The sequence below is a fragment of the Phoenix dactylifera genome, chromosome 10 (genome assembly GCF_009389715.1).
Source record: "Phoenix dactylifera cultivar Barhee BC4 chromosome 10, palm_55x_up_171113_PBpolish2nd_filt_p, whole genome shotgun sequence".
NCBI classification, from domain to species: Eukaryota; Viridiplantae; Streptophyta; class Magnoliopsida; order Arecales; family Arecaceae; genus Phoenix; species Phoenix dactylifera.
The window spans coordinates 8076986-8095087 of NC_052401.1; the positions used below are offsets into that span (position 1 = coordinate 8076986).

Genomic DNA, 18102 nt, shown 5'->3' on the forward strand with positions numbered 1-18102 from the left:
CAAAGCATCAGAAAGGTTCTGATTGCTAAGTCAGGTTTAGCACTAAATTGAACCTAAATTGGATTAGAGGTATTCTAATCAGGTTAGGTCAACTTGCACCTGCACCTACTGCTGGCTAAGATAAGGAACCCAATGGGTCACACACAAGGGAATTGATCAAAGGTCTAATTGGATTAGATCATGTTTGCAAGATGAACATGCTAGCACGTGTTGCAAACCCTAGCTCCTGATTCGAATTAAATTCGAATATGATTCTTAGATTAGGTTGATCTAATATGATTAGATCATGACCTAATATGGGTTAGCCAAGAGTTGAAACCCATTTGGCTTTAATTAGACCTGATTTGATTAGGTTTAATGTTTTCTTTAAGTTGGTTAAACCCAATTGGATTGGGTTTGATAGGGCCTTCACTTCTGGACCATTGGATCGCTTCCTGGATGAAGGATCTGGTCCACTGGTTGGCGCCTTCATCTGGACCATTGGATGGCTTCCTGGATGAAGGATCTGGTCCACTGGTTAGCGCCTGAAACTGGACCACTGGATGGCTCTCTGGATGAAAGATCTGGACCGTTGCTCAGCGCCTGAATCTGGACCACTGGATGGCTCTCTGGATGAAAGATCTGGACCGTTGCTCAGCGCCTGAATCTGGACCACTGGATGGCACCCTGGATGATGATGCCCTGATCTGGACCATTAGATGGCGCCTAGATCTGGACCATTGGCTTTGGTTCACTGCATTTGGGCCCTTGGATCATCAGGATTTAAGAGGGAGATGTGAGAAAGAAGTTGATACACCCTTCTCCTTAGCACCCCATCATGATGGGATGCATCTCTTGGCACATGCCTCATCATGATGAGGTGTGTGGATGGGATGCATCCCTTTATGATGCATCCCTCCATCTCTTATAAATAAGGAGGTGCCTTGGGGTTCTAAAGATCATCCAAGAAAAAGCCTCTCCTTCTCTCTCCCTTATCCCTTCTTTCTTACAAGCCTCTCTCTTTTGTCCTAACCCAAGACAAGAGGGTCTTCTTTAGGACAAAAAGGCTAGTGAATGTTTTAAAGGTAGAAAGGAAGAAGGAAGTGAAGGAAAATCAGCCAATTAAATCCTTTGGAAGGATTGAACAATTAGAATCAAGTTTTGGTGGAGCTAGAGTCTTGAACCCATTCCTGTGTGGATCAACATCGGAGGGTGAACATTTGGGCACCTTAGGACATCTTCAGATATATTGGATATAGCGTGATAGGTATTCTTCTATACCAAGATTATATTTTCTATATTATTTGGTTATACTATTAAGGCGATCTTGGCTTATTAGGGTTTCATATAATGGGTTTTATAAGAAAATTTTATAATCCCGTATCTTCCGCTGCGCCCTAGGGCACTGGAAAACCCTAACATAATGGTCACACTCGGTCTGGTGCTCCTGCACCCCAATCCAACCTACAATAGAAAATACGGAAGTCCACTTGCTTGAGAGTGTCCGGCAGGAAATCCTCCGATGCTTAAGTCATATGCTGATCTTAGAGAACATAGGAGGTTTGAGATAGCAAAATGGCAGCATGATGGTAGGGTTGAAAAGAACTTATCCTCCAAGTCTATTTTACATAGACGAGGGCTGGCACCTGTTGCCAACCAAATCAGGGACGTGCTTTAGTAATTATGGTAACAACATATACATCTCACCCGAGGATCATGCCTATGCAGATAGTTCGGACATTGTGTACATAAGGAAACTACTCACAATCATGGGTTGAATTATCATCAAGTGGAAGAGAGTTTGAAATTTGAGGAACTCTTTGTATGCCTTTTAAGTCGGTCATGTAGCGGGCTCTCAATGACCAGCCTACGGCTACATGGTGAGCCCTCACTGGTCGACTTGCCATATCAGTTATGATCAATTTCGAGGCATATATCAAAAACCAGCGGATATTATGAGGGAGATATCCCAGGAATTGAAGCAGCTAGTGTCAAATCCCTGTAGGTTTGACTTTGATAGCTGGTTGGGCATAAGAGCTAATGTTAGATTTGCATCCCCTCCCCTTTGTAGCGTGATATTATTAAGGATTTGCTTCCATTTTGGACTTACATTGCTTGCAAATTGGGAAATATCAGTAATATCAGATCTTGGGAAGATTGCACTTAAAACCAAGTTCCTACCTCTTCTTTCCATCTCGAGCAGAGATCATGGCAGGTTCTGATTAGCCAAAATAATCTATATAAAAAAATATTTCTCCACTGAGAACCAGTCGTTCCAGCTGGACGAACCGAGCTTATATGGCAACTAGAAAATTGCCACATGCCCTGTTTGAAGGAATTTGCTGCAAACGGAGTTGTAGAAAATTTATATTCTACAAGCTTTCAAACTTTACGAAAAGCTTCTTCTAGAGCAAACATTTAGATCGATCTGCCAGTCCTGAATCTTCGTAATTGGCATGGATTCAGCTGACAGAGAAGGCAAACACCATTCCAGAGAGATCAGAGACAGATCATGACAACATACGAACAATTTTAAGCTCAAAAGAGAAGGTCGATTCACAGCTGCATGTTGTCATGCCGTTATGTAGAAGAAAAGGAAAAGCAATAAGTTCATGTAACTTGGATTATTAGGGCAACGCAAACTGGGATTACTAAAGAATGGGATGCGCTATGAAACAAATACTCCAAATAGAGGCAACATGTTCTGTGTATGAAAGTGTTAAACTCCTCAAGTTGCATTCACTAGCATGCCAAAAAGCATGAACTATGGAATGGTCAAAGATATCAAGGAGTTAGGCCACTAAAAAGAACTTGCCTTACCACTGATGCAATACATGATTGTTTACATCTCAATCACTAGCCATGTACAAGCACTAGCAGATACAGTGCCACTAAATATCAACCCTCCCCAACCATCTCTCTGGGAGTCATATGTGTAAATCTGAATGTAGCCAGAAATCACTGCATTTAAAAAACAAAAGTAATTTTCAATGGATAGGGGAGCAGAGCACTAAAACATCTGAGATTCTGACGGCTAACTTGTGCCAGACCAAGTTAATACACTGTGCCAACCCAATTTATCTATTAGGGACCCAACACCAGAATTGGACTCTAGGGGATGTCCTCAAGAACCTAGGCATGCCTCAACAGATGAATATTTGCATATAGATTCCATATTACATAATAAGATTTCAGCGTGACAGATTATTACCAGGTGAAAAATGCTGTCTAACAAGATGATAACCTAACTATCAGCTTACTTGTACCTACAACTAAAACAGGCTGATCAAAAATTACCACCCAAATATAAGAAGTCCTACTTCCAAGACACTGATATAGAAAATTAAGCATGAATCTGGGAACAAAAAATCTCGGATACAGTAGCAGAATAGCTCCATTTCAGGGAGTTTTTATAGAATAGGTTTGTAGACAATATTGTCTTACTAGAAACAACGGAAGTTACCAATTACAGATCATTACAATCAAGACATGGAGTGCAAGTGTCTATTGTCATATAACACACAACATGCCCCGAGGACACAAGCAGAGGTAAATCAATTATCTGTCCTCAGGCAAGCCATCCTGGCATGTAATTACTCACACTTGGGCCAGGCGCTGCAGCAATCGTTATTTGTTCTGGATGATACCTGCAGGAAAAATAACAAAGTGCCCTGATTAAAAATAAATAGATTAAGAGTGGCAGATAGATGTTTCTGACACCATGACTGGTCATCTAGGAAAGATTTCATTTTCATGAAATAGTTTGCTAGAATATTTGGAAGAGGTAATCTGAACACTTGGGTTTGCATTTCGTGGACTGGAGCATGAAAGGACGAAAAAATCTTGAGCTTTTTCCTTTGCGGTAAGTGTAAAACCATGTTATTTTTAAATTAAAGCATTAATGGGGATTATCATATCTTAAAAGCATGCACTTGTACTGCCAGTTCATAATTCTTGTGATTGGAGACCAGATACCACAGCCATATATCTTGTACAAATCTAAAACTTTAAACCATCTCGTCGCATTGTCTAGGTCACAGTTCATAATACATTTCTTGGATCACAAGTTGCCAAATTCTTGTAGTAGCCTGAATATGTTATGGATTATGATGTGAAGCTCTTTGAGTTAGAACCACTACCCAACATTACAATGCAACGTTATATTTTTGCGGCATGAAGTAATTCCTGATATTAAGTGTTTGGAGTTAAAAGTGGTTTCCATTACTTTCCATCAACAGGTATGCAGTGATTATTGTTCTTCAGTAATGAATCGAATTTGTTTGCGTGATAGGCTTCCAAGGTATACTGGAGCACAGGCTACTGGATTCTCGATTTAAGTTGACAAAATGGTTTGCAAGACAAGTGTCCTTTGAGTCTGAAAGAACAGAGCCACATTTTGATTTGAAAAAGATGGTGGGCGAGGCATGTTAAGGGGAGCGGTTCAGCCATCAATAAGATTGGAAACAGCCATGCAATGCTTTGAATACCCACGAAGGAGTTCCAAAACAGACAGCAGTCTCAAAGAAATAGAAGATCCAGCTGAGGCTGATATTATCATCCACCTTTTTCTGTGAGTAGGCCGTCATTTTTAGATCTCTTTTGGGGGGCATTTCCCATGCATTGGTAGCAGAACCACATGCAACCTACCAATGGATCCCACCATATCGGCAAGTAAAGGAGGTAGAGATCAGACCTTAAAAGCCATTGCTTTTCTTGGTCAAGGTGGCTGACATACTTCCAAATTCTTAACATGACCCTTTTAACAGGTTAGTTGGGGTGATTTTTATTCCAAAGGATAGAGCCATTTTCTCATGTATGGAGAAGAAAACTAAAAGAAGAACTGGCACTTGGAAGAAGGTACCCGATATGGAGAGTTGGTTCGCACTCTATCGGTTGGTAGAATCCATCTCCCTGTGGTTGTGGCGGCTGCCGGCCATAGCCCACTGCATGAGCATTGGGATCCCAAACTTGCTGCTGAGTAGCCTGGTTGCTTTCCTCCAGCTGCACATCCATAAGAAAAATCTATAATAAGCTTCCAAGTTTTTACTAGTAAAACAATCCATGTACCTAGAATATTCATATTTAGAGCTCTCGGTACAACAGGCCTCCTTACCCTTCGCTTTAGACTTTTGTTGGCCTCACAGAGCATTTGTTCCTGCAAGAAAGAACAATGGTAGTAGGAAGGAAATGGTGGAATGAAAAAAAGGTGCTTTTTAAAGCTGTTTGATTGCATTAACCATACCCTTCGTTGAAGATCTGCAAGCTGATCGAGCATGTATTGGGTCTGTGAGAAGATAATTGGTCAGTATGAGTTGCTTAAGTAGCCCGACAAGGTAAATATATCCTATATTATTTTACAGAAACTAGGAACTAGCTGACTTCAATTATGAAAAATTATCCATATATGAAGCATTCACCAGCTTCACAAATGTGGTCGTTAAAATAAATGAGACATTATTTTTCATCATGGGAGTAGGAGGGGACTTCAACCGCGATACTAATGCAGTAACTTTTCTCAAGCCGAAAAAGCGTTTATATTAGAGAAAATTATGAACCTTTGACATTGTATGCTAAACATTCTGCGTGGGGAAAGAAATATATACAGTACCCTTGTTGATCTGATTTGCTTCAATGATGCATCTAGTTGCCGCTCAAGCTGCTCAAGCTCCTTGCTGCTGAGTGGCCCCAAGTCCTCACCAAGGAGATTTCTGGAGTTGCAGGGGTTTAAGAACACAAATAAGATGCCATTATTGGTCTTCAAGTACTCAGGCTAAATATAGATTTGCATTTAATTCTGCAGAGCATAGAAGAGACTGAAATCATCAATGAGGAAGAAATCCACCTCTGTGATCTCTGTAATGCTTCAACACGTGCTTTAAGTTTCAAATACTCCTGCTGACTACTCTGCGCCATCAAAAAAGTAGATTAGTCTTCCCCAGTGCACAAGGTTCACATAATCTGAAAAGTTGTATCACAAGGAAATTGCTAGGTGATGATCTGTTTGTATCCCTTATTTCCATTACAAGGTGATAACGTTTAGAGTATTCAAATCTTCTTGTCACAGCATATAGTTCAACCTACTAATATCCCCGTCGCAACCAATTTCAGCCAGGCCTTCCACCCGTCTTAGTTCTTAAAAGCTTACTAATACCTAAATGTTACAAATTGTTATCAACACTTGGCAGATTGCTAGAGTGCCTTCATGTGGTGTTAAAATGGACTTCATCACTGGATGTTTCAAGAAAGCCAGGAGAAGTGACTACATCTTTGTAGTCGTCCGCCAGTACACAGAAGTTGCACCCTTTAATGTCAAAAATCCTCTTGATGCCTAGATGACTTGAAGGGTGACAACCCGCATGAATTTTCATATGCACTATATCCCCAAGTCTCACTTTATAGGTATATTTCTGGATTGAATTAGGGACTATACTAGGTTTCATAATGCTCGCTTTTTTATGTAGATGGCCAAAAATGAGGTGATCAACCAGAGTTAGGAAATTTGCTATAAGCTTTTTCGGGTGAAATACCATTTCAACGGGACTGAATTATACCATTAGCTGAATTTGGCCTCTTTTAGCAAGTCAGTTAGGGATATCCATGGAAGCCTCTTGATCATTCTACGACACATTTGAACCATTTCTGAAAAAAGGACAACTTTGCCTGGCCCATGGCAGAGTTCAAAGAAACATTTAAAAAAAGTTCAGGTTGATTTACGCAGAGAGGAAATGTGTAAACTAACATAGCCATGATAGGTCCCTCCATCGCCAATAGTTATGATCCATTTAAGTAGTGAGCATATATCAAATTGACAGTAATATATTACCTATGATGAGTTTAGAATATGCTATTGCTTCTTGTGTGCGTGTTTTTTGAGATCTAGAATGGTTTCCATTCAAGCTTAAGGGAAGCCAAACCTGAATCAACTCCAAGCAACATATTCTTACCTATAAAACTTAGTCTAACAACATTTTCTCAAATAAATTTAGTCTAACCCATCTTGGTTAAGGCCAAGCCCACAACGATATTAGTAATTGTTAGATATATGATGTCAATGTAGATTACATCCAAAAGAAGTTACAAGAACCTATCAAAAAGATATCAGTTTTCCTTGAACAGAATGTTATAAGGCCACATTAAGTATCAAGCATCCAGGGGTCCCGAAAAAACAATGACAAACAAAATTTAGGAAATTAAACATAAGAATACATACCAGTAGCAAGTAGATGTATGTGTAAATATGTATGCTTGTACATATTTAATGTACAATCAGTTAGATCTGTTGAAGTGTTTTTAATAACAAAGATTGAATCATAATTTAATGCTATGTTAGAGTTCACACTTTTTCGTAGAAGTGCCAAAACTTGATATGCAATATTTTGGACACTGCTGCTATTCAAATGGTAAAAGATGAAGCATGCTAGTTTTCAATATATCGGAAAACCCAAAACAGTCTGTCTAATTCTACTCCTGAGTAATTATATAATAAATTTGCTAATTTCTTTTTATTAAAAAGATCTAGATGACAGTTAAAAAGATACATAAAGAAAAGGTTCTGAAACTATGGGCTAGTTAGATTACTAGGGGTGCAACTTTATTAGGACTCAACCAATTTAAACCTGCCCCTCCAACCCATTCATTGCATGGGGTTAGATTGAAGCGTTATAAATTTGGATTGGATTTGGGAATAAATATCCAACTCGATCTTAAGTAGCTTAGGTTAGGGTTCACAGGAAACCCAATCCAATTATTTATAAATAAAAATATATTTTATATAGATTATTTATATATTTATATTTGTAGTCATGTTAAATTATTTGTAAGTATATCATTGAAATTGATGAACAATTGATATCTCAATTCAATAGATATGTAATCTAACAAAAAGATCTAAAACATTTTCCTATCTTAAAATATTTGTTCAAGCCGATCTAACCCAATTAAGGTGGTACAAACTAAACCCATGTAACCTAATCTAATCGGAATTTAGTTTGAGATTGGATTGGGTCGCTTAAAGGCTAGAGATATCCTAACCCAAGATTAGGTTGGGTTAAGTTAGAGTTTGTTTGCAACCCAATCAACCCACTCAAGTTGTAGCCATTTAGACTATGAAACATAATGAAGCAATTTTGCTTTCTTGCGACTGAATGAGCAATTTTGGCTCCAATAAGCCACTTTAAATACTACTATTAGCCTTCAGGCACATATAATAGCTAGCTCATTAGTCTATACAAAACTTCACTAACTTTGCTGTACAGTGGTCTTAAATAATAATTAAGGGTTATTGAGATAAGCTAATGTAAAATAATGAAAATTTTTTCATTATTTTTCATTATTTTTCTATTATTAAACATATTGTTATAATGTAAACAATGATCAATATCTTTTAATTGTACTTTCATTTGAATAAAATAATATTTTTAAATTCATTTTTAACTAAAAATTCTCTCCAAAAATGATTATTTAGTCAAAAAAATAATACTTTATCTAATGAAAGTGAATTCTATATTTTTCTCATTATTATCCATTATTTTCATTACAACACAATTGTAACAGTCATTGCCAATGATTATTTTAATATTAAAAATTTGAGAAGTTTTTTGAAAAAATAAAAATCATTATAATGGTCAATAATGTTTTCAATAATTATATCGATGGGGTCCATTGTAATAGGATGAAACATTATTTAAAACCTTGGGCCATATAAAGCATCCCCATCTCTAGTCTTTAAAAGGTCTAGTATATCCGCGCATTATTATGACAGTAGAAGCATGAGAAAGGTAGCCAAAATAAAAAATATATGCAAAATTTTTAAAAAAAAGGAAATACAAAAGTACCTGAAAAACTAATGATAATTGGATATCCATTGTCTAAAAGAATACTCGTTATCCAAAAAAAGCTTATTGGATATCTTGAATATTTCTTTCTTAACTCAATAATAGACTTGCATGAGAAAATTTACCTCTATATATAGAGAATTAGGATCTTTGTACAAAATATAACTTATGACTTTGTTTAATATCTTGCTCACCTAATGATTATTTTTTCTCTTTCATACTACAGACTCGATAAAGAGAACAAGAAAGGTTACATATGTTTTCTAAAGCATATCCAACCCATTTAGCGGCTCTTCAAATTCTATATCTTCTTCATAGTATCCACCTCTTACTCAAAATTTCTTTTATATTTGAACATTATTTTATCATCATTAGACAATCCTAAATCAACTCTATGACAAGTAAATTGCATGTTCTTATCATTCCAACTTCATTAAAAAATATATATACACAATCAAAATAACATAAATAACTTACCTTTTCTTAAAAGTTCATCCACGAAACTTCTAAGATTTTTTCAAATATATTGATCTTCCTCTACATCATTTCTATTTCTTTGTATTCTTGCCTAAAACTAAATCTTTTCACCTTCTATGATTTTTCCTTCCAATGTTTACAGATACTTAGAATGTCATCATCTTGGATTTGCTCAATCATGCATTTTTAGAGTAGGTATCTTCAACTTTCATAAGATTCTCTTAAGAAAAATTCTTGCAGGGTATTGTAACAAAATAAAAGTTTTCGATTGTTCCAAAACAACGAGTTGGTACATAACTTTTATTTCTTCTAAGAAAATATTTGTCCTTTTAATTTTCTTTCTAGAACATTAATTTTGAGTGTAGAAAATGTGTACTATAACTTAGGACTTCCACCCAATTTCTATTTCTTGGATTTGAAATATTGGTAACAAAGATTAAGATCAAGTCTACCCACAAAATTCACCTATCAAACTCTTCTTTGAAGCTTTATGTTAAGCCTCCAAAGGATCTTTAATAGACAAAGATGAACATAGGCATTAGAGCAAAGTAAAAGAATAGCAAACCATAATCATCAAGCTCTATCCTAATTACTTGGGATCAGCTTTATGAATATTCATTTGAGCATTTTCATCCAAGATTGCATTGATAGCTTTTTCAAATTTCTCCATGTCCTTACAACTTTCATTGATGGTATCTCAAGTTTTATCCTACTCTTCCTAAATCTTTCAACAAAAAATAAATTACATCTCTTTGTTGATGTTTCTTGGCACTTTCCTTCTATATATCCATTCCACCTAAAAAGTCCAATCTCCATAAGTTTATCCATTTCTTTTGAGGAAACCCTTAACTTCATCCTTAAACAATGTAACTCTTATAATTATTCTAATACACTCTTCTTCCTAGTTTTATCACACTTCATCTCAATATTTTTACTTCTTCTATATTCAACTCATTATTTTGCATACCATTTATATCCAATATATTTAACATATAATGTTATAGGATATATGGTCATTCTATAAATATTTTCTTTCAAAATATATAATGTTATAGGATATAATGTTCTATATTTTCATCTCAATTTATTTTCTATGAATATTTAATTTTATATATTTATTTTCGTTCTATATATATATATAAATTTCTCTAAATATTTTTATTAAATTACCGAAGTATGAGTCAAACATATATGACTCAAAATGCATTTGTACACTTTATCCAACGAGCTGCAATTCTGTTATGTATGTCTTTATCCATAATCTCATCCATCAACCTTGAATGGAATATTATCTTTATTTATTTTTACTAAAACTACATTTTATGTATTTTATCTGTAAAACTGATTTTGTAGCCCTTATCCTCCATATTTTTACTGTAGAAGTCTTTGATAAATTTATTTATCAAACAATAAATATTACAACATCTAGAATGATCATAGAATATGCTTTTTCTCAATATTAATGCTAACTTCAATTATAAGTAGTAAACTTGAATAGTAAAATATGACAGACCCAAGTAACTAAATTTAGATAACCTAAGAAAACAGGATAGTTGATATGAAAAAGAAAAGAATGAAAGACAAACCCAAAAAAGTAATATTATGAAAACTAAAATTAAGAATATGATCACCTTTTTAGAAATATAATTTTCTAATTCATGTATGAAGATCATGGTGGAAAATGTAAATAAAAAATGGATGGGATCCAAAGATTGCAAAAAGAATAATATGCTAACCTCAAACTTCAATCTTTTCTTGAATAATTTCGCAGTATAGCCATAATTTTTAGATCTTATTCCAATATGTGGAACTAGTAATATGCAGTTTCATCGTGAATGATTCATATTAAGAGCTATAAACTTGAATAAAGTTCAATAAAAAGAGTGAAAATTCAAGGACCTAATCTTTTGTTAATAAAGAACTCTATACACGATTACTAATATTATCATGCACATATTCCTTTATTCAACCCAATTATTTGTTATATTTAAATTACCTGGCCATATGTTGACCTTAAGCTTCAATTCTTAATTGAATAATTTCTCAATATAGTTGTAACTTTAAACCTTATTCCAATATGTAAGACTAGTGGTATAGAATTTCATCATGAATGATTCATATTAAGGGCTATGAACTTGAAATTATAAAAAAAAATCCTAAAATCTTGTGAATTAATCTTCTTTATAATCAATTACTACCTTTACACCGTAATTTTCTAAAATAATGGTAAGCCTTTTTTTTAATAATCCAAGAATTAAATGTACAAATAAAATACATATTTTACCAAGTTGCCTTCTTCATTAACTTGAATGTCTATTGATGCAAACTAATAAAAAGATAATTTTTACATGAAAATAAAAATTCAATATTGTGCCTGGAATTCTTAATAATATGACAACCTAGTAGAACTCTATATATCAAAAGAAATTCAATTTTTAAATTCAAGCATATTACTTCAGCAATAGAACATGGCTCTGTAAATTGATTTTTTTATCTTGCATTAAATTATAAGTATATTTGATAATGATAAAAAAATAACACAAAGAATTAAAACTTATGTAGAATCTACCATCCCAAGATAAAACTTTAAATAGTTACAATTACTATCATTTTAAATTTAATTTTTTAATTTACTATTTTATGTACTTATTTATCAAGTTTTGAGCTATGTTGTCTAAGAAGAAAAATAAGAAAAATATATTTATATGTACCATTAAAGTTTAATATATTCAAAAGAAATATTAAAAATACTGATAGACCATACTTACCAATAAACTAGTTTGCTAGAATGGTCTTAAGGGGAAATAACATAGAAAAAAAAGATGGAAACTCACTACAAATAGAAATTTCAAGTTAAATTAAGATAAAAAATAAAGATAGTTTTATCCATTTACCTGAGTTTCTCTTGACACAATATTAGTCTCTGGTGCGCCATAGTTGCATTTTTGGTACCTTTCAAGTGTCTTCAACATACTATATTCAAAAGATTAGCATACATTAACCAGATATTCAATAAAAATTTAGATGGAGAAATAATAAAAACTAAAATTTCTATTAGAATGTATAAAGAAAATTTCTGGATAATATAATTACAAAGCATCAAACATCCCTTAACTTCAATACATTCTCTTTTGTACCTCTAATTGTATTAATATTCATCAAGATAAAAAGATTAATTTATTCTAAAAGCTTTACATGATATCACCTCATAATGAGAATTGCCAAAAATAATTATATCTACTAAGGTATCGTAGAAAACCAATTAATAAATAAAGTAGACATATGTCATTTGAGTGACAATATATGTGTATCTCTTTGGGACTATGTTCGAAAATAAGGGCACAAATACTTTCTAAAAATATTACTTTCTTCAAAAAGTAGTACTTATTTCATATATCAACATTAACACAAATTCAAGCTAAATGAAAAATAATTTTAACATTTCTTTAAAGTATCTATTATTATCATATAACCATAATAAATTTTTACATTAAATACAATGAATAAGATAATTTAGTGACTTTGTTAGTTAAGTGAAGAATACTTCATCAAGGATCTCCCAACCTTCCATTGCATGAAGTGTTATGACTTTGTTAGTCTTATCATCATTATAAGAATCTTAAGTTATTTGTTACCACAAGATTTATTTGTCCTAGCTAGTTTTATAGATACCGCTTCAATAAAGATAATAGTTAAACAAAATATTTATCTACTTCATATGGCCAAAAACCATACTTTCATTGATTTCTGGGGAGTCTTTCATTGTTACGTATGATGTTCTTTGTCTCAACTTATAGTATATGATGGAGGAGGAGATAAGGAGAGCAAAATTCAAAATATCCAATTTAATGATAGTTTTACATTGTTAAATATTTTTATGAGGACAAATTGACCTGGTACTAACTTGGAGACTTTCTATATTACTCTCCTCTTAAAAAAAAAATGAAGGTATAGTATACCTTCCAAATAGTTAAGCATCATCTAAATTTGCTCTTCTAGTTTTCTCACTGTTTAACCGGGATGCCATACAAATAGAATTCACAAAGAAATCATGCTTGTTGAAAGGAAGATAGACAATGTCTATAAATAGAATTTTCAAAGAAATCATGCTTGTTGAAAAGAAGATAGACAATGTCTATAAATAATTTATTGAGTTCATGAAAAGTGAGGCTTTAACTCAGACTCTTATTCTAACACCAAGAGGCTTTACAAATTCAGACAGTTGATTCCTCAAAATATATTATAGTTAACTTTGAAAACAGGGTTAACCACTTTTTCGCTTCTATAAAACCATCAATGCATTCAATACAACAAATTCCAGTGAAGGATAGTGATCTTTGCTTATTTGTATAGGATCTTTCTTTGAGTGCAATTGTTCTTTCTCTTTGCAAATTGCAACATTGGCCTTTAAATACTTCAGATTTTGCATATTTTTCAATCTCTTGGACAAAAAAATGCTTTAATGTTTCTCCACCTATATTGTTATAAAAAATAAGTTCTCCACTAGAAAACATAATTTTGGATTTTCCAATGTTCAATTGTTTGCCTTCAAGCATACCAATTGTTTGCCTCAATTATTTGTCAATGTTCATAAACCTTGGGCTTTCTCTTAAAAATCCACTCAAGCATACCAATTGTAGATGATGGAGGCGAAGATAAGTGAAAGAAAACTCAAAAGTTCTCACTTCATTATTATAGTTATGTCTCCTTACATTGTTAAATATATAAATATAGTGACTTATTAGACTTTCTAACCAATCCTAGTCTTTGTAAGTGAAACTATAACAATTTTTTCAGAAGGTTAAAGATGACTCTTTAGCTTCTTCTCCTTGTTCAGGAAAGACTCCATATAGCTGCTATATATAATAAGACCAAGAATACAACTCTGCATTTGGCAAGATATTGAACTTACCATTTGAGTTTTTCTAACTCCATTGCCTTGCCATGCAAATTCTCATTATTATATATGATTTTAACAAATTGGAATGATGTTTGTGTTAAGGTTTTATTTCATTCCAAAAGTATAACATATGGCATAAAAGACCTAGAAAGTATTGATTATGAGGTTAGGGGGGAAAGGGATGGGGAAAATGAACACTTTGTACATTGGAGACAAAAATTGTTGAGTGTTTGCATTCAAGCATTGAATAACAAGTGTGGATTCCTAACTAACCATTTCAAATACTTTGAAAAGAAATTGTCAAACTAATTCGAGCATAGTTAAGAGTTTTACAAATAAGTGGAGTTCAATAGCAGGTCCTCGGTTCATCAGGACCTATTCCTTCAATTGTTTTTCCTCCTCTTTCAACACCTTCAATTTTTCATTTCTCCCAATGTCCTTCCACATATGTTCCAATTAAGTACATGCTTACCCGAAGAATTAGTTGCTAGTTTTGTTTAACGAATCTTCATACCTCTTAAATTTATGAGCACATCTAATTTTGAGTAGCTATGTAGTCCTTTGGGGTTGCTAACCCATCAAGAACAAAAATTTTTATGTTAATTGCCACTACGTTGATCCTCCACTAAAGATAAAACAATAGAAAAAGTTGAGAAAAGGAGCAACCATCCATCATGCATGAAATGAATAGGATATTGTCCAAAATATAAGGCTCTACATACATTATGAAACTAGAACCCAAGCTTGCTTCTAACTCATGCCAATCACCATCACATGCTAAAGTCGCAATTTGTGCCAAGCAGTAGGTTCTATATCTGAGTGACCTTCACAAGTTTTTGATAGTGCCATATGTTATATCTTGGCTCTCATGGAATGCTCGTTCAATGCCAACTAATCTATTTATTTATTTGGATCACCATGAAGAACATTGGAGTTATAAGATCTCTATAAATACATCACAATACAAAATTAATGCTGGTGCAACATCAACCTCTATAAAACTAGAATGATGGAAACAAGACAAAATGGGTGAAAAGAACAAACAAGATGCAAGTATAATGATTCCAATTCAAACTAAAATACTTCTATATGCAGATGTAAAATAGAAATTTCTAGAGAAATTATGAAAAATGAGTTAAAGGCATTGTTTCACTAGATTTGCCAAGACACTCAAAGTGTGAAGGCCTATCACATGAAAGAAACACTTCCATAACATGCACATTGTAAACATCTAGTGAAAAGAATTACTCAGTGAGCTCTTTGCTTATGCATCATATTACGTAAATGCAATCTAAATGCATAACTTAAAATATAAGATAAAGAAGCTCATGAAGTTCGGGATATAGACAATAGGTGGGGGGAAGTTCAGGATAAAGCACAAAATCTAATGCATAAAACATTAGATTCCTCAAAGAAAAAAAAAGCATGACACATTAGACATTAGAAGGAGATATCTATCAAACATCTTCTAGTCTAAGCTACCATATAAAAATTCCTTGAAGTTTACCATGTAACCATATAAAATTATGACATCAAACTAGAATATCAAAGCTATTAACTTGAGAGGTTACAAATAGATATGTATATATTAACCTGCCTTTTGCCAATACTTCTCTCCTATATGAATTTTTGTGAATAACAATCTCCTTGAAGTTCACTTTTCATTCTTAGAAAACCATCAATATGTTGTACCTTAATTTCTTGCTAATCATGAAGAACCATTGGCAAAGAAGTGGGAAGAAACAACGATGAGTAGAATGATCAACAATGGTATTACATAAAAAGAAGTTGATCAGAAGGATAACCGTGAGATCTGAAATGAAAAGTGACTTGGAGGTCAGAATATCTTTCGAAGAATAGAAAGAGGGAGAAGAACAAGGATTTCAGAATCTAGCTTTCCAGGAAAAAAAATGGAAGGACAAACAGAAGAAACAATCTGAAAATCATCTTTTGAGCATGACTTTCCTCCTTTTTTTCAATTGGGGAATTGTTACATATGAAATCTTACATTCAAAATAATTTCACCAGATGATAATTCTTAGATCCAACATTGCTGATGAAAATCTTATATCCGCTAAATTGCTGATGAAAATCTTATATATGCTAAATTGCTGATGGATTTGAAAATCTGAGACTCTGAAAACTCATTAGAGCAAAATCAGAATCACATCATAAAGCTTCAATGTAATTTATTGCTCAACAAGCACCAGAAATGACATGGAAAACTAGAGAAATACTAGGAATTAGAGCATAAAGTAATGGTCAACTCAGAAAGTCTCGAGAATGGAAACGACCATGCAGAGATTATAGATCACAAGCTTCAAACGTATGGTTATTACCATGTACATATGGAATCCACATACAAAAACTACACAACCTTAAGACCAGAAAATAATAGAAGAATACGTGGAAGACTTGAAAACCAACCAACCTTTTTTCACAGAAAGACATGACTGATGGGTAACTCGACCTAGGTTTCATGTCGTCATAACTAGATAAGACCCTTTCTTTTAGTTTTTTTCCTTTTTTTTTACCTCGAAGAAAGCTTAAAGATTATCAGAAAAAGAAAAGAAAGCGTAAACCGTTTTGCACTGCATAAATTTCACAGCTGAAATATGACACAGCAAATAAACTATAAAACTTTCCAAAAGATTCACGACGAAGATCTGAGGAGAGAAAACCTAGAATTTATGAGCAGACGTCGAGAGCTAGCGTATTATTCGTCACAACTGCATAAAAGACTACAAAAATCCTAGCTTAATGAAGGAAAAACTACCGAAACCCATCTAAGAGTGAAAGAAAGAGATGTAAAGGAAATTAAACAAAGAACACAACGGATCTGAGAAGAAACTAGAAACCCTAACCCATAAAGCCAGAGCTGGTGCAACCAAAACACCATCTTTCCACAGATCTGATCCTTCTCTAACTCATTACAAACACTAGATGGCTCCGATCATCAGTTGAAGAAGAAAAATATAATTAAAAACCAAAAAGTTCCGATTTTTATAGATCACCAGTTTCTTTTTTTCAGTAGATCTGACTTCCTTTTTATTGTTTCACCAAAATGGAAACCTAGCACAAGAACCGCAACAAGAGCATCCCCTCTCCCTGAGATCTAAAACCGGAAAGTAGATCAAAACCAAGAAAGATAACAAAACATCCAGACAAGAAAAAAAGCATAAGAAAGAAGCTTTTTCCTCGCTCCTTTTTCACCGAGTTCTCGTTCTCTGCCCACTACCTGGAGCTGCTGCAGAACTCATAGAGCTTCCCGCGGTTGGAGAAGATGATTAGGGCGACCTCGGCGTCGCAGAGCACGGAGAGCTCGTAGGCTTTCTTGAGGAGTCCGTTCCGCCGCTTCGCGAAGGTCACCTGGCGATTGATCTTGTTCTCGATCCTCTTCAGCTCCACCCTCCCCCTCCCCATCTTCTCTTCTCTCGCCTCTCTCTCTCCTCTGTCCTCTTTTCTCTCTCAAAGGACGATGGAAGACGCTAAGAAAGCTTTGGGCAAAGCTTCTGGTTGGGAGAAGAGAAGAAAGAGACTTCCTTTGCTATTTATGGATCGAGAGATGAAAAGAGAGCTTAGCTTGGTGTTATTTTATTCTATATCATTTTTATTTTAACGCGGGGTTTCCGTTTTTTATCTTTTGGTCCCTCGTCGGCTTCGCGTTCTCGTAATTGTGGGGTTAAATAGGCTAGAAAGCTACACTACTCAAAATATTTAACAAAACCATCTATCTGTCCACGTGGCTTCCTTTTGACTGACAGATTATTTGAACTTAACTTATCAAGTAAGCCCACGTCAGATGCGTTAAGTTTTGGGAGTTGAGCTGGGGACTGTATGAGCGTTTGGATGGGAGAGGGAAAAAAATCTTGAGGATATCTAACCGGGTAGCGAGGAGATGGAGGAGGGATA

The 18102-nt window shown here is 34.2% G+C and overlaps 1 protein-coding gene and 1 long non-coding RNA gene across 5 annotated transcripts; one reads left to right on the plus strand and one right to left on the minus strand.

Moving 5' to 3' along the window:
• Positions 1–1719: 1719 nt before the first annotated feature.
• LOC120112190 lies at positions 1720–3596 on the plus strand. The gene is made up of 2 exons (XR_005513699.1): positions 1720–2529; positions 2571–3596. It is a non-coding gene; the product is annotated as an uncharacterized LOC120112190 (long non-coding RNA).
• Positions 3316–17737, minus strand: LOC120112189 (agamous-like MADS-box protein AGL9 homolog). 4 transcript variants are annotated; one of them, XM_039130962.1, is made up of 8 exons: positions 17429–17737; positions 12185–12263; positions 5822–5883; positions 5588–5687; positions 5222–5263; positions 5093–5134; positions 4841–4980; positions 3316–3626 (listed from the first exon to the last, which is right to left on the minus strand). In XM_039130962.1, exons 1-8 carry the CDS (start codon positions 17611–17613, stop codon positions 3548–3550), a joined length of 729 nt encoding a protein of 242 aa, XP_038986890.1. In that variant the 5' UTR covers positions 17614–17737; the 3' UTR covers positions 3316–3547. The 4 variants fall into 4 exon arrangements, with proteins under 4 accessions (XP_038986890.1, XP_038986892.1, XP_038986889.1 ...); XM_039130964.1 differs by lacking the exon at positions 17429–17737 and adding an exon at positions 17055–17124; XM_039130961.1 differs by having other exon boundaries at positions 5093–5263.
• Positions 17738–18102: the final 365 nt, after the last annotated feature.

Excerpts from the sequence above, each read along its gene's own strand:
- LOC120112189 (XM_039130961.1), bottom strand. The coding sequence starts at position 17,613 with ATGGGGAGGGGGAGGGTGGAGCTGAAGAGGATCGAGAACAAGATCAAT. Across the intron at positions 5,264-5,587 it reads AGCAAATCAGATCAACAAGG|ACCCAATACATGCTCGATCA; the intron begins GTACTGTATATA and ends ATCTTCTCACAG. Across the intron at positions 3,627-4,840 it reads GAACCAACTCTCCATATCGG|GTATCATCCAGAACAAATAA; the intron begins GTACCTTCTTCC and ends TTTTTCCTGCAG.